This window comes from Giraffa tippelskirchi, chromosome 3 (assembly GCF_054371585.1).
Source record: "Giraffa tippelskirchi isolate mGirTip1 chromosome 3, T2T-mGirTip1v1.2.pri, whole genome shotgun sequence".
Taxonomy (NCBI): Eukaryota; Metazoa; Chordata; class Mammalia; order Artiodactyla; family Giraffidae; genus Giraffa; species Giraffa tippelskirchi.
This window is the reverse complement of record NC_137277.1, coordinates 153,116,421-153,129,989: the sequence shown is the minus strand read 5'-3', so window position 1 is coordinate 153,129,989 and position 13,569 is coordinate 153,116,421. Positions and strand designations below refer to the sequence as shown.

Here is a 13,569-nt window from a genome sequence, read left to right as displayed (position 1 = left end):
AAATCACAATACCTGGCAATAGGTAATTCTGCTCTTGACAAACTTACCCTAAGTTGCTAACTACCAACAAGAAATACTCTTTAAAATGCATAGAGGGACTTCCCTGGTGGTCCAATGGTTAAGACTCTGCCCTTCCAATGCAGAGGTTGGGGGGGTGTGGGGAGCAGGTTTGATCCCTGGTCTGCGAAATAAGAGCCCATATGCCATGTGGCTGGGCCAGAAAAAAAAAATTTTTAGTGCAAAGAGATTTATAGCCATATTAATGATAATAATGAAATGCTGGCAACAATCTAAATATTCACCACTAGATGTAGAAGTCACTGGTAAATCCACACGGCTGACTTTCATGCAACTATAAAGGCGATATTTATAAAAACTGTATCAAAAAATGGGCCAAAGAACTAAACAGACATTTCTCCAAAGAAGACATACAGATGGCTAACAAACACATGAAAAGATGCTCAACATCACTCATTATTAGAGAAATGCAAATCAAAACCACAATGAGGTATCATTTCACACCAGTCAGAATGGCTGCTATCCAAAAGTCTACAAGCAATAAATGCTGGAGAGGGTGTGGAGAAAAGGGAACCCTCTTACACTGTTGGTGGGAATGCAAACTAGTACAGCCACTATGGAGAACAGTGTGGAGATTCCTTAAAAAACTGGGAATGGAACTGCCATATGACCCAGCAATCCCACTGCTGGGCATATACACCGAGGAAACCAGAATTGAAAGAGACGCGTGTACCCCAATGTTCATCGCAGCACTGTTTACAATAGCCAGGACATGGAAGCGACCTAGATGTCCATCAGCAGACGAATGGATAAGGAAGCTGTGGTACATATACACAATGGAATATTACTCAGCCATTAAAAAAAATACATTTGAATCGGTTCTACTGAGATGGATGAAACTGGAGCCCATTATACAGAGTGAAGTAAGCCAGAAAGAAAAACAACAATACAGTATACTAATGCATATATATGGAATTTGAAAGATGGTAACGATAACCCTACATGCGAGACAGAATAAGAGACACAGATGCATGGAACAATTGTATGGACTCTGAGGGAGAAGGTGAGGGTGGGACGTTCTGGGAGAATGGCATTGAGACATGTGTATTGTCATATGTGAAACAGAGCACCATTCCATGTTCGATGCATGTGACAAGGGCTCAGGGCCGGGGCAATGGGATGATCCAGAGGGATGGGATGGGGAGGGAGGTGGGTGGGGGGTCCGGGAAGGGGAACACATGTAAACCCATGGCTGATTCATGTCAATGTATGGCAAAAACTATTACAATATTGTAAAGTAATTAGCCCCCAACTAAAATAAATAAATTTATAAAAAAAAAAAAAAAAAAGAATAGAATACTAAAGCTCAAAAAAAAAACAAAACTGTATCATAGCATTGGAAAATGCTGTTGAAATAACGTCAGAATAAAATTGAAGGTAGGATGAAGTCGAAAATTCTTACCAAGCCCCTATGCCTGACTCCTGACTTCTTCCCTGAATCATTTCCACTATTTCCCAGCTATCCCTGCTTCCACTCCATCTCTTGAAGAAGCCATGCTTCTGTACTCACTGGGTTTCATTCATTTGTTAGCCTTTCTAACCCAGCAGAATGCAAGCCTGGGAAGAGCAAAGAGGTGCCTATTTCAATTCCTCCCATAGCCTGGCATTCAAAGCAGTGCTTGAAATACAGCAGGGGCTTCACAAATATTCATTTGAATGACAAAGACTTAAAACAACACAATGTAAATGTTTAAAAACATAAAAAGTAAAAAAGAAATGCTGAAAGGCAATCTTAATGATAATGCAATAATTTTAACATGAAGAAGATCATGCCAAGTGTGTGGGCCATGAAACCAGGGCTTCATACATAAATGGAAAGAGATGGTGACAGACTGAGGACTTCTGCCCCCAATCCCACTTTAACTACGGCAGGGCTACACTTTCAGATTTCTACACTGAGCTCCTGTCCAAAATTTTGTTAAAAGAAAGGGTTTTGTGGCTTAAAATTGCTTGAAAATAGTACCATTAGTGCTTTATCAGTGTGAGCCTACTGTTTTAGATGTGGGGACCAGAACATTGCTGATACATACAACTATACCAATTAGTTGGATATAAGCGATAATAAAGGAAATTAATTATAAAGGGGAAATTTGGAAGAAAATAGATTTTTTAGGCCCAATAAATATTCCTAAAATAAAGGCATAGTGGGAGCTAGAAACTACTAGAAAACAGAACAAAACAAAACCCCAAAACCCCAAAAGAACTAAATCATATTCACACATGTAATTCAAATTGAAAGTATTATAATATGTATTTGCAAATAAGATGTATTATCTAAAACTCAGTTTGCCATACCTGGCCAGAGTCTCCAGTACAATATTCGGTAATATCACACCCATTCACAGCATCCCGACATTCATATCCTCGTGGCTGAAACTGCAAGTCAAAACTCAATATTAGGAACCAGTATTAATATTTCAAAGAGTTAGTATTCTTGTATTCACCAGAAATCATAACATCCTTTCATAACCACTGCCAAACTCTTTTTATGAATCAGCAAGGTAGTTTCAGAATAGAGATATTCCCCAAAACCACTTTCTATAGTAAATATGAATCATTAACCAAGGCATTAAATGTTCAGATTTCAAAATCTGCTATCTCAGAGTATTATGTTTGGAAAACACTGTGATGGTAATTATGTAAAGAAGAAACACTGGTGTGACTTAAGACAAAAGAACTAAACACTATAAATGTAAACATCTAGGACCTCAATGAAGGCTGATATACACACCCAATCTGCACTAATTTATCTATTAGCTTGGATACTAGTCTTGCTTTAGATAAATATATACAATTAGATTTCAATTAATTCATATGAATTCCCTTCAGTGATCCCAGTTAATGACTGCTGAATACAAGGCACTTTGTTTGTCTAGGAGAGGGGTTGGTAAAAGATGAAGAAAAGAGTGCATCATTTTCAAGCAATTTATAATCTGCTTGGGGACATAAGGCAAGAAAATCTAAGCTGGAATCTTCTAGAGTGAAAGTGAAAGTGAAGTCACTCAGTCATGTCTGACTCTTTGCGACCCTGTGGACTGTAGCCTACCAGGCTCTTCCGTCCATGGGATTCTCCAGGCAAGAATACTGGAGTGGGTTGCCATTTCCTTCTCCAGGGGATATTCCTGACCCAGGGATCAAACCCAGGTCTCCCGCATTGCAGGCAGACACTTTAACCTCTGAACCACCAGGGAAGCCCTCTTCTAGAATACCATATGCCTAATACCCCTTTGGTATTGAATAAAGTTAAATCATATTATTTTCTGGTTTTAAAAAATATTAGGAATTTTATAGAATGAGAATAAGAAAGATTTTAAAAATGACTTTTTAAAAATTAACCAGAGGTTTCCAAAGATAGAAGTAACTATGTTTCCACACAAATAAAAGGTGTGCCTATACACATATAAACTTACATACATATATTACTTCCTTATCTGGCTCGTTTGCCTTTCTAAGGGATTTTAAAAAGCAAATGTGAAAATATAAGGACTAGGTTTTATGTTCAGGCTCTAAAATAAATCAGGATGAGTCTTAAAGAAAAAGTTTGTAAGTGGGACATATTACGAAAAACACCACAGAAATTGTCCCTCTTCTATTCAACCATTTAATTTGGTTTTCATCCATGTTAGTAGGGCAATTGCCAATGTTTATTTTGGAAGGATTATAGGTATACTTTCTTAGGGAGGCACTGGAGAATAGGATTATTGGTTGTTGTTCAGTCACCCAGTCGTGTCCAACTCTTTGCCACCCTATGGATTGCAGCACACCAGGCCTCTCTGTCCCTCACCATCTCCCGAAGTTTGCCCAAGTTCATATCCATTGCATCAGTGATGCCATCCAGCCATCTCATCCTCTGACACCCTCTTCTCCTTCTGCCTTCAATCTTTCCCAGCATCAGGGACGTTTCCAATGAGTCAGCCGTAAGCATCAGATGACCAAAATACTGGCGTTTCTACTTCAGCATTAGTCCTTTCAATGAGTATTCAGGGTTGATTTCCCTTAAGAGTGACTAGTTTGATCTCCTTGCTGTCCAAGGGTTTGTTGGTAGTGAATCATAATAAAGATAATTGTAGTAACTCACAGAATTTGGGTAGATTTATTGATTCAATAAAATTGCTGGGCTAATACACAGTGTCCATCAACAAAAGTGTGACAAGCTGTACATATACTCAAGGTACACATTCCAATATTTGGCTAATCTGTCATCGATAAGAGAGATGAAACTGTCAGAGAACTCACAAGACATGAGGTATTATTGCAGCAGGGCCCGTCGCTGCAGTGGGCCCCATTGGAGAGAGAGCATTTCTTACAGCACAGTCCATAGCATTCCTAGAGAAAACACTTCATGTGAGTAAGTGAGGAAACCCGCCTGCTGGTCATTCTACATTTTCTCCACATGTGATATGCATTATTCACATGAGGAGATGTATATAATGGTAAGCAAATATTTTAGGAAAGAATTAATCATTTTAGTAGTGGATTCCTCCCTGCTATACTTCTCAGCAAAGTATGATCTTCTAAGAAAGGACTTCTCTATCAAAGAGTAAGCTTATTTTTTAGCAGGCATCCTACCCTTGGTTAGCTCTATTATAATTTTAATTCTCAATCCAGCTTTACAAAGACAAAAATATTACACAACACAGAAAGAATTTTCATGACTTGGTACAACTTGTCTGAGATGAATATGAGCTATGAATTTTTAAGAGATATGAATTTGATTAGAAGAATGTATTAGGTTTCTTCAGACAGAGCCATAAGGACATGATTAATTCTAACATGTCTGAGCTAGGATTAAGCATTGATGAGAGAGTTCAGAAATAAAGGCAGTGCAGCCACAGTGAATGATGAGGTAGACTTCTCACTAATGCTATTACTGTTTGCTCTGGGTAGAAGACGTGCTGAAAGTAGAAAAGATTTCTTACACTTACCACGTGGATACCACAATCACATTCCTCCCCAGCTTCTACGTATCCATTTCCACATTCTGTGGGCTCAAATAGCTGAAAGAGATTACAAAGGTAAAGGGAACATTTCAATTATCACAGAAAATCAATTTTCCAATTAGGCTACATACACACCCTATAATCAGCTATCATATGACATCCCTCTATGACCTATTGTTATGGCATCTTACAAATACATCTGTGTGAGAAACACTGTTCATTTATTAATAATGCATTTAAAAAACATATTTTAAATGGAGGTAATATCTCTTGGAGGATTCTCTGGTGGTGGGCTCCAGAGATGACCTCTACCATTAGAGTTACTTTTTATAGAAATAAGCTGTCAAGATGAATAGATCACTTTTCATGTTTGTTAATGGAGTTAAAATGCATCTCTAATAAGACTCCCAGGTACCTAATTTGCTGACTTATATCCAGACAGCTGAGAAGATAAAAAAACTGTCAAAAAGATAAAAATGCTTCAGTTACAGTAAAGGTGACATATGCCATCAAGTAAATACAAATAAACTTAGGGAAAAAGTGTTGCTGGAAATCCATGCCCATCATTGTCACTGAAAAGAAAACTGCACCATCTGAACCATATTAGGCAAACACGTAGGCACATGCACAGATTATAGAAATTTCTCAATCATTCCTGGAGTGATGGAAGAGTCAAATTTCTAGAACAATCCACCCTCCTAATGCTATGAACTTGATCGTCAAATAAACTATATTACAGATCAGTTGTTGAGGCAGCTGATTATTTACGAGAAACATTTCCATTTCCCATTACCAGGGGCAAGATTTTTCTGTGTATGTCCACTACGCTCAGGCGAAGACTGGAACAGGGCATTGCAATCCAAATGTTCAGAGCCATATATCAGAGAGAGCAGCTCACACCCAAGGGAGGACTGCCTCCCACTGAGTGCACCTAAGGAAGACCCAATCTTCCTTCTGCTTCCAGGAGGAAAGCTGCTATAGGAAGCAAGGAAGGTTTCCAGGATACTCTGGTGGGGCTTCCCCATGGGAAAATCCAATGACTAAAATCAATAGTCCTCATTTCTGTGATATTCTGATCAACAGAAACGAGAAAAGAGAAAGGCAGACTAGAACATGATAGCTCTTTGTATCAGGCCTCCCACGTAAACCACTGCTAGATTTCCTTCTTAGGACTCTTCTTCCATCCGGAGACAGGTCACTGTTACAAATCAGATGGCAAATGTGACAGCCGAGAAGGTTCCCAGAGAACAGAAAAGATGTCCATAGATAATGTGCAAATAACATATAAAACATGCATATATATCCATTGACTATAACACTTGGGAAAAAGTCGGTTCTTTCACGTGTGTTAGTCACTCAGTCATGTCTGACTCTTCGCGACCCCGTGGACTATAGCCCACCAGGATCCTTGTCCATGGAATTCTCCAGGCAAGAATATTGGAATGGGTTGCCATTTCCTTCTCCAGGGGATCCTCATGCATATATATATACATCCGCTGAGTATAACACTTGGAAAAAAGTCCGTTCTTTCATACATGCATATAAACCATCCCACTGTAATCCACAGGGGCTTTTAAAAAATTATTCCAATATGTCATTTAAAAAGACAGAATTCCATATTCACTAACTGCTAAAATTGAAGACCTAAAGGTACTTTTTTAATTTAGTTTCCACTTTATTGGAATAAGTTCCTTTCTACTCTCAGGCAATCTCAGAAATCTAATGATGGATCCTTATACATACACTAGAGCTCTTAGTATTTCCAAACAACTCACTGTTGTTTCCTCAGGCATGGTGCTTATAATTAGCTGGTGAGCTGTAAGGCAGGTAAAATTAGCCATGTACTTTGCAATTCAGAAATGCCAGTAGCTCACATTAATTCATTATTACTCACTGCACCCATTTTAAACACTCTGAAGCTTTCAAATTTCTGTTGCATTGAGATCAATGCCATGAAAGGCAGGCGACTGAGTTTAACGATGCAAGGTCACTTTAAAATTCCTGTTTCTTTTTCTGCAGCCTTACTGAGATTTTATACAGATGTCAGGCATCAGAGTATCAGCCTTAACTTGGCAGTATCACTTAATTATGGGGATGGGAATAAATTATTCTGTCAGTTATCCACATCAGTCACTGTTTTTTTTTTTTAAAGCTAACGTCATTTCACTGCTCTCTCAATTTGCAGAACATTAAATATTTTGCAGAGCAATGGACTGTATTTGACTTATGATGTAGTGTCTTAAAAGGAAATATGAAATGTGCAATGTTAGAATGTCTATACCATCTGCTAATATGCACCAGTCCTGTCTTTTTGCCTTTAAGCAACTTCGTTTGGAATGATTCTGCTACAGGTCTACAGTCCCAGATCTAAAAGCCCGGGAACTTAAGAATTCTGGCATTGTTGGATTTTAGAAAAGTATGATGCATTTACTATGTTCTGTAAGAGCCCTGAAAAGCCTGGTATACAGCCTAGAATTGAACACATTAACATTTCTGCAGTAAGATTTATGAATATCTACTATGAGGGTTAAATAAAATTTTTCAGCTCAGGACAAGTTTTACTGTCCACTATGTTTCCTGCAAATTCATAAAAAACATTTCCAATTTTCAGAGCTTTTGAATGAAAGAATTGTTGATAAGAGATTGTTGCATTGTATACATGAATAGTAATGAAATGCCATTGACAAATGGACCTTCTCAAGTAAAGAAATACATACATACAAATATGTATGTATGTATGTATGTATGTATGTATGTATGTATGTATGCATGCATAAGATCCATAAATACTTTGGGTCATTTTTTTTGGCTAGTTGATACTAGCAATGCTTTCTATCCAGGAGAATGGACCATTCCTCCCCTCCCCACTAAAAAAGAAAGAAAGAAAAGCCAAGGAATTATTTATACCCCTAGAGAAAATGTCAAGGGGAAACAGAATTTTTGTCAGAGTAACGGTAATTACTAAAGTAATATATCTTACTAAATTACTAAAGTAATATATCTTAATCTAACTCACTATCTCTTGGCAGCAGAATAAAGACCCTAACATGAGAACTTCAAGATATTTTAATTGAAGGACTGTCTGTCTGTTTTTTGGAGGGGAGGATTGAGAGGAGGTACAACCAGCACTGGAACACCAGAGTTCCGAAACAGTGAAGCTGTGGTCTTGTCATTCATTGAAACAAGACTCACTCTTCAACATGACAAAGCCTTTTATAACTAAACATTAATCTGATTGGAAAGAAACCTGCTTTCCAAAACAAGTATCTGACATTTGGCATATTTCCACTGTTTAAAAAAAAAAAGGAGAAATAAGCACACTTTCTAAGCTACTAACCTTTGTTGGCCTGTTGAAAAGACAGGCTCCACCCCCTCTCAGTAAAAAGTCTCTATACTCCAAAATACTGCACTTTGAGAACTTTCTGGAATGAGATACCCTGAGGAAATAAAGAATCAATTATGTAAATAATTTACCCAAAACAGTCATCAAAGAAGAAAATTAAAACCCTTGAATTAGAACAAAATGATCATTCTGGATTCACGTGAAGTGAAGTAGCTCAGCTGTGTCCGACTCTTTGTGATCCCATGAACTGTAGCCTGCCAGGCTCCTCCATCCATGGGATTTTCAGGCCAGAATACTGGAGTGGGTTGCCATTTCCTTCTCCAGGGGATATTCCCGACCCAGGGATTGAACCCAGGTCTCCCTGCATTGCAGGCAGATGCTTTACCATCTGAGCCACCAGGGAAGCCACCAGGGATTCTCGTGATTCCACACAAATTTCGACAAGGTGCTTGTGTTCAAACTGTCAAATAAGTATGTGTGCTAGAGCCTGTAAAAATAGAAATCCAAAGGAAGTCACAGATTTGGGAGGCTAGGTTACAACCTCCTTAGCAGTTAAGCCCTTTTGTGCTCAGACTTGATTGAGTTTTTGAAAAGTTCATCCCAAAACTTCATCTAGGCTATAGAAATGTGGTCACTTTTATTTGCTCTGTCTCAGTAAAGATAGGGCTTCCCTCGTGGTGCTAGTGGTAAAGAACCCATCTTCCAATGCAGGATATGTAAGAGATGTGGTTTCGATTCCTGGATAAGGAAGATCCTCTGGAGGAGGGCATGGCAACCCACTCCAGTATTCTTGCCAGGAGAATCACCTGGACAGAGTAGCCTGGCAGGCTATAGTTCATGGGGTCACACAGAGTCGGACACGACTGAAGCAACTTAGCATGCACATAGTAAAGATAAGCACTATCTCTTTTTTTTTTGCCTCTGAACTAAATAAAAGGAGCTTAGGAACCTACAAGATTTTACTTTGGAGGAGGGAATTGAGAGTCAATTGATTAAAGATATTACATTTCAGGCTTTAACAACAGAACTGAGGTAAACAAGGAAACCCTAAAGAGATGTGTTAGACTATATATGTTTTTATATGTATATATACACAATCAAACCAGAATTAGGGTAAGCTCCTTCTGAATTACAACTAGGTAACAGCTCCTTATTCTCAACCTCAAATACTACTTGGTAATATCCATGATTTTGCAGGAATATAATATTATAACAAAAGGAATATAATACAATAACTTCTTTGTGAGTTAATTAACCAAATTTCTGTCATTATGTCAATATATGCTGTGGCTGTAGTGTGTAGTTGCTAGTGTGTTCGACTCTTTGCAACCCCATGTACTATAGCCTGCCAGGTTCCTCTGTCTGTGGGATTTCCCAGGCAAGAATACTGGAATGGGTTGCCATTTCCTTCTCCAGGGGATCTTCCTGACCCAGGGATTGAACCTATGTCTCCTGCTTGACAGGTGGATTCTTTACCACTGAGCCACGTGGGAAGCCCATCAGAAAATACATAGTAAGTTTAAATAGTTTTGTTATATCCTATGGAGACTTAGTATAAAAATTCATTTAGAAATTGGAAGTCCAGAAGACCTCTCTTGATAGAACCAATATTATGAATGGTGTTATCTCAAAAAAGCCTGATTAAGCAATAATGTTGTGAAACTATGGTACAATAGAAAGGGGAGCATCAAAGTTAACAGTCAAATTTGAACTAATTTCTAGAAACATGTGCTCTAAAGTAGCAGGCATAATGGCTGAGTCTCTCTTCAAGCCTTCACACTCACACGCCTCATGTTCCCCTGAGCTGGACTCCTGGTGGGGAAATAAGGAACGGACTCTGCAAAAGAAGGTCAGGGAGGGGGCAGGACCAGAAACGGTGATGTGTTGAGCAGATGTCTGACATGGGCACAAGAAGTGGGAGAGATACAAGTGAGGAACTTTTTCTATCTATTGGGAGGGAGCTCTAGCTTAGGAGGCCTTGGGGCAGTGGCTGCGAAGGGGTAGGGGTCCCTGGAAAAGAGGGTAATGTTTCTAGGCCTTGGTTCACAGAAATACTAGCAAACCTGAGACAGCTGCTCTAGTTTCCAAAGAGGAGTTAGGTGAGGAAATGTTCAAATGCCTATCAGTAGAAGACTACCTAATTTAGTCATGATAAATCTATCTCAATTTTTTTTAAGTCTTATTGATTATATAAGGAATACAGTATGATTTTATTACAGTAAACATGTCTATTTATGAGTTCCTTAAAATATAAATTTTTGACAAAATGGGTTTTCACTGACAGTTACACAACCAGCTTTTATCCTAAGTGTACTAAAAAATTAATGCAACCACTAAACTTAGAAGCACTTAATCATGTGCTTCTTTTAATGGTTAATAGAAGTAGAAGTAGTTACTTTATTTTACTTTTATTACCAACTTTAAATAAAAAACTCAAAGTACAAAGTGAACCTGCTATTTCATTTTTTAAAATATCAGATAATGAATTATTGAATTTAAGGCTTAGCTTAACAGACCAGTACCTGAGAGACTGTAGCTGATAATAGATACCAATTTCAGTAAGTTATATATCACATGCAGGTACAATGAAAATTTACCCTGTTTCTTCCATGATGCAGCCACCCCAGGATTCTGTGCAGTCACATTCTAGTCCAGTGAAACAATAAAAAGCAATGGAAGAAAAGGGAAACAACAAAAGTCACATCTTTAATTTGCACTGCAGCTCTTGAAATAATTCCTTATTACCAATTCCATGTCAAATGGGTACAGAACATGATGTCTCACCAAAAAAAACCTATTTCTTTCTCTTTTTTTTTTTTTTTGGTTGGAAAGGAAAGGTTGCTTTAATCAGGAAGCCAGAAGCTTGGGGAGAAGGCAGACTCATGTCTCAAACCAACTCTGAAGATTCTGCTTGACCATGACAGTTTTTTAAGGGAAAAAGGAGAAGAAATTTCAGTGAGTCATCAGGGCAAGAGGTTGGATTCTGCATCATTTTCCATTGTGTGCAGACTGCCTGACTCCTCCTGATCTTTCTTCAGATGCTATCTTGCCCAGCTGATTTGCCTGCAGGATTGCTAAGGGGCTGCTGGGGGTGGAGAGCTAGTCATTCTTTAACTCCTTAATTATTCATTGCTACTTCTTTAATCTAGGAAAAGAATCAACAGCAAAACCTATTTCATTTAAATTAATATTTCTCTTTCCTTTCCAACAAGTATAGCTTGCCTCCTAGAACAACAACTGCAAGAAATAAAATTGTGCCTCTCTTCATTTTTGTAACTCAGAGAATTCAATTCAGTTTCTAGTTTAATGTTTAATGAAAAGTACTGTGGTCCAAAGTAGGCTTTACAAACTAGTGTTTTAGTCCAAGTTCTATCTGATGAGAGTTTCATAGGCAAGTGACTTAGCATTTTTTGGGTCTCAGGGTTTCCACCTCTAAAATGGGGAGGTATCTCTGTGCCCATCTCCCAGAATGGTTCTGGGGCTCACATGAGATGGTAGCCTACGTGTTCTCTGGGAACTGCAAAGCTCTACCGCACAATTCAATGAGTCCTCACTGAAGTCCTGCTAACAGAGCACACTGGACGTTAGAGAAGAGAATTCAATCTGCTATAGTCAAAGCAAGGATCAGCCATAGGCTTGAAGAACACTAACCTAAAACATACAGTAAAAGAGAGCAAGCTAAAATAGAAATGTAAAATCATCTAAATTAAATAACAATCATAAACTTAACACAGATACCACAGATGGACATATGGATACTGTGACAGGCTAGCCTTTTCATTCATTTTCTTCTATTCTCTTTTCTATGATAGACGAAGATATTTTTAAAGATTTCCAAATGGATTTTTAAAAATTCAAAATTCAGAGCTAATCTATCTGAACAAACAATTCACAAAGGAATAAAGAATTTTAGGAAGGAAGGAACAATGCCTGGTATTAGTAATGAACCCTATTGCTCATCCTTCTCCATCATATGACTCAGTAAGATCTCTTAGCTGCCCCCAACACTGGCCTCTTCTTGGCTCCAACTTTTTCAAACAAGATCATAAACCTGGTCCTACTCCTTCTGATTTTCGGGGATTGATGCCAGCCAGTGAAACCTGAATCACGTCCTTTAATGCGTACTCTGGGAAAGCGAACACTCTGAGCAAGAAATTAACAAATGAAAGTTTGTGGAGATTTGCTAAATGCCACCAGACTTAATGTACCCATAAAGTGATGACCTAATAAGCCCTTAAAGGGAATCAAGACACCCTGGATATAGATTTTATTTCAAGTTTCCATAACACTATCCATTAATGACAATTATTTGATAGTAGTCAAAAAGGTATAAAGCATAGGATAATGTTAAGGTAGATATTTATCCTTTTCTTCTTTGGGGAGGGGGAGTGGAGAAGGACACCTTTATATCTGGCATCTGATATTTTCACAGAGGAGAGTAGATTTCCACTTAATTCATAGATAAGAGACTAGTTGGAGTGAATTCCTCAATCTTTTTTTCCACAGGATCACATCGTATGCTTCCTAGGCACTTTGGCCTTCTGCCACAAAAGTGTATTAAAGTGTATTATTAATAGAAATTATATTTTACTATTGTATTGCTCTAAAGAGGAATATAATCCAAGTTGGATTTTATACTGATTTTAAAAGAAATTTAAAATGTTCAAGGACCCCCTCAAATTACTGTGGGCCTTTGACACCTCCCCTCTAGAATCTCAGTCTTGTCTTTCCATCTGCCTCTCCTCTGGTTAATGAGGAAAGTGATATCCAGTAGTCGCTGGCTGTGTTTTCCTACAGGATGGGATCTGAGGCTGTTTCTACTCCATCGAGGCCCTGCCAGCTCAGTAGAGGAGTGTTATCCTCTATCACCTGTCCCCAGGATGGGATGTCTATATGGGAAGCTTCTCTAATGTTAATGATGGTACTATGTTGGTAAATTTCATCAGAGTTTAAGCTCCTTTTAACTCCAGATCTTTTTTTCTGATCCAACTGAACTTGTGATGGAGCTCCACTGACATCTTGTGTCTGTATTCAACTGATCAGAACCAACAGGCTGAGTATTCACCTCTACGTACCCCAACATTCTGCAGCGTGAGAAAGAGCTGATCATGCCCTGAGAAAGGATGATTTTACAGACTTTGAAAGGGACATTTCTCCAACCCACACAGATTAAGAGTTACCTTAAATTGCTCATTTTATCATTTGTTT

The 13,569-nt window shown here is 38.3% G+C and overlaps 1 protein-coding gene across 7 annotated transcripts in view; it reads right to left on the bottom strand.

The window, feature by feature from the left end:
* The window catches only part of ADAM23 (ADAM metallopeptidase domain 23), a 206,878-nt gene that overhangs the window by 54,160 nt on the left and 139,149 nt on the right, over positions 1 to 13,569 (bottom strand). For all 7 annotated transcript variants that reach the window (XM_081577941.1, XM_081577944.1, XM_081577945.1 and 4 more), the window contains 5 exons: positions 10,959 to 11,007; positions 8,356 to 8,455; positions 5,004 to 5,075; positions 4,315 to 4,404; positions 2,374 to 2,454 (listed from right to left, as the gene is read on the bottom strand). In XM_081577941.1, the coding sequence (XP_081434067.1) occupies positions 2,374 to 2,454; positions 4,315 to 4,404; positions 5,004 to 5,075; positions 8,356 to 8,455; positions 10,959 to 11,007 (392 nt within the window). The remainder of the gene's footprint in view (positions 1 to 2,373; positions 2,455 to 4,314; positions 4,405 to 5,003; positions 5,076 to 8,355; positions 8,456 to 10,958; positions 11,008 to 13,569) is intronic.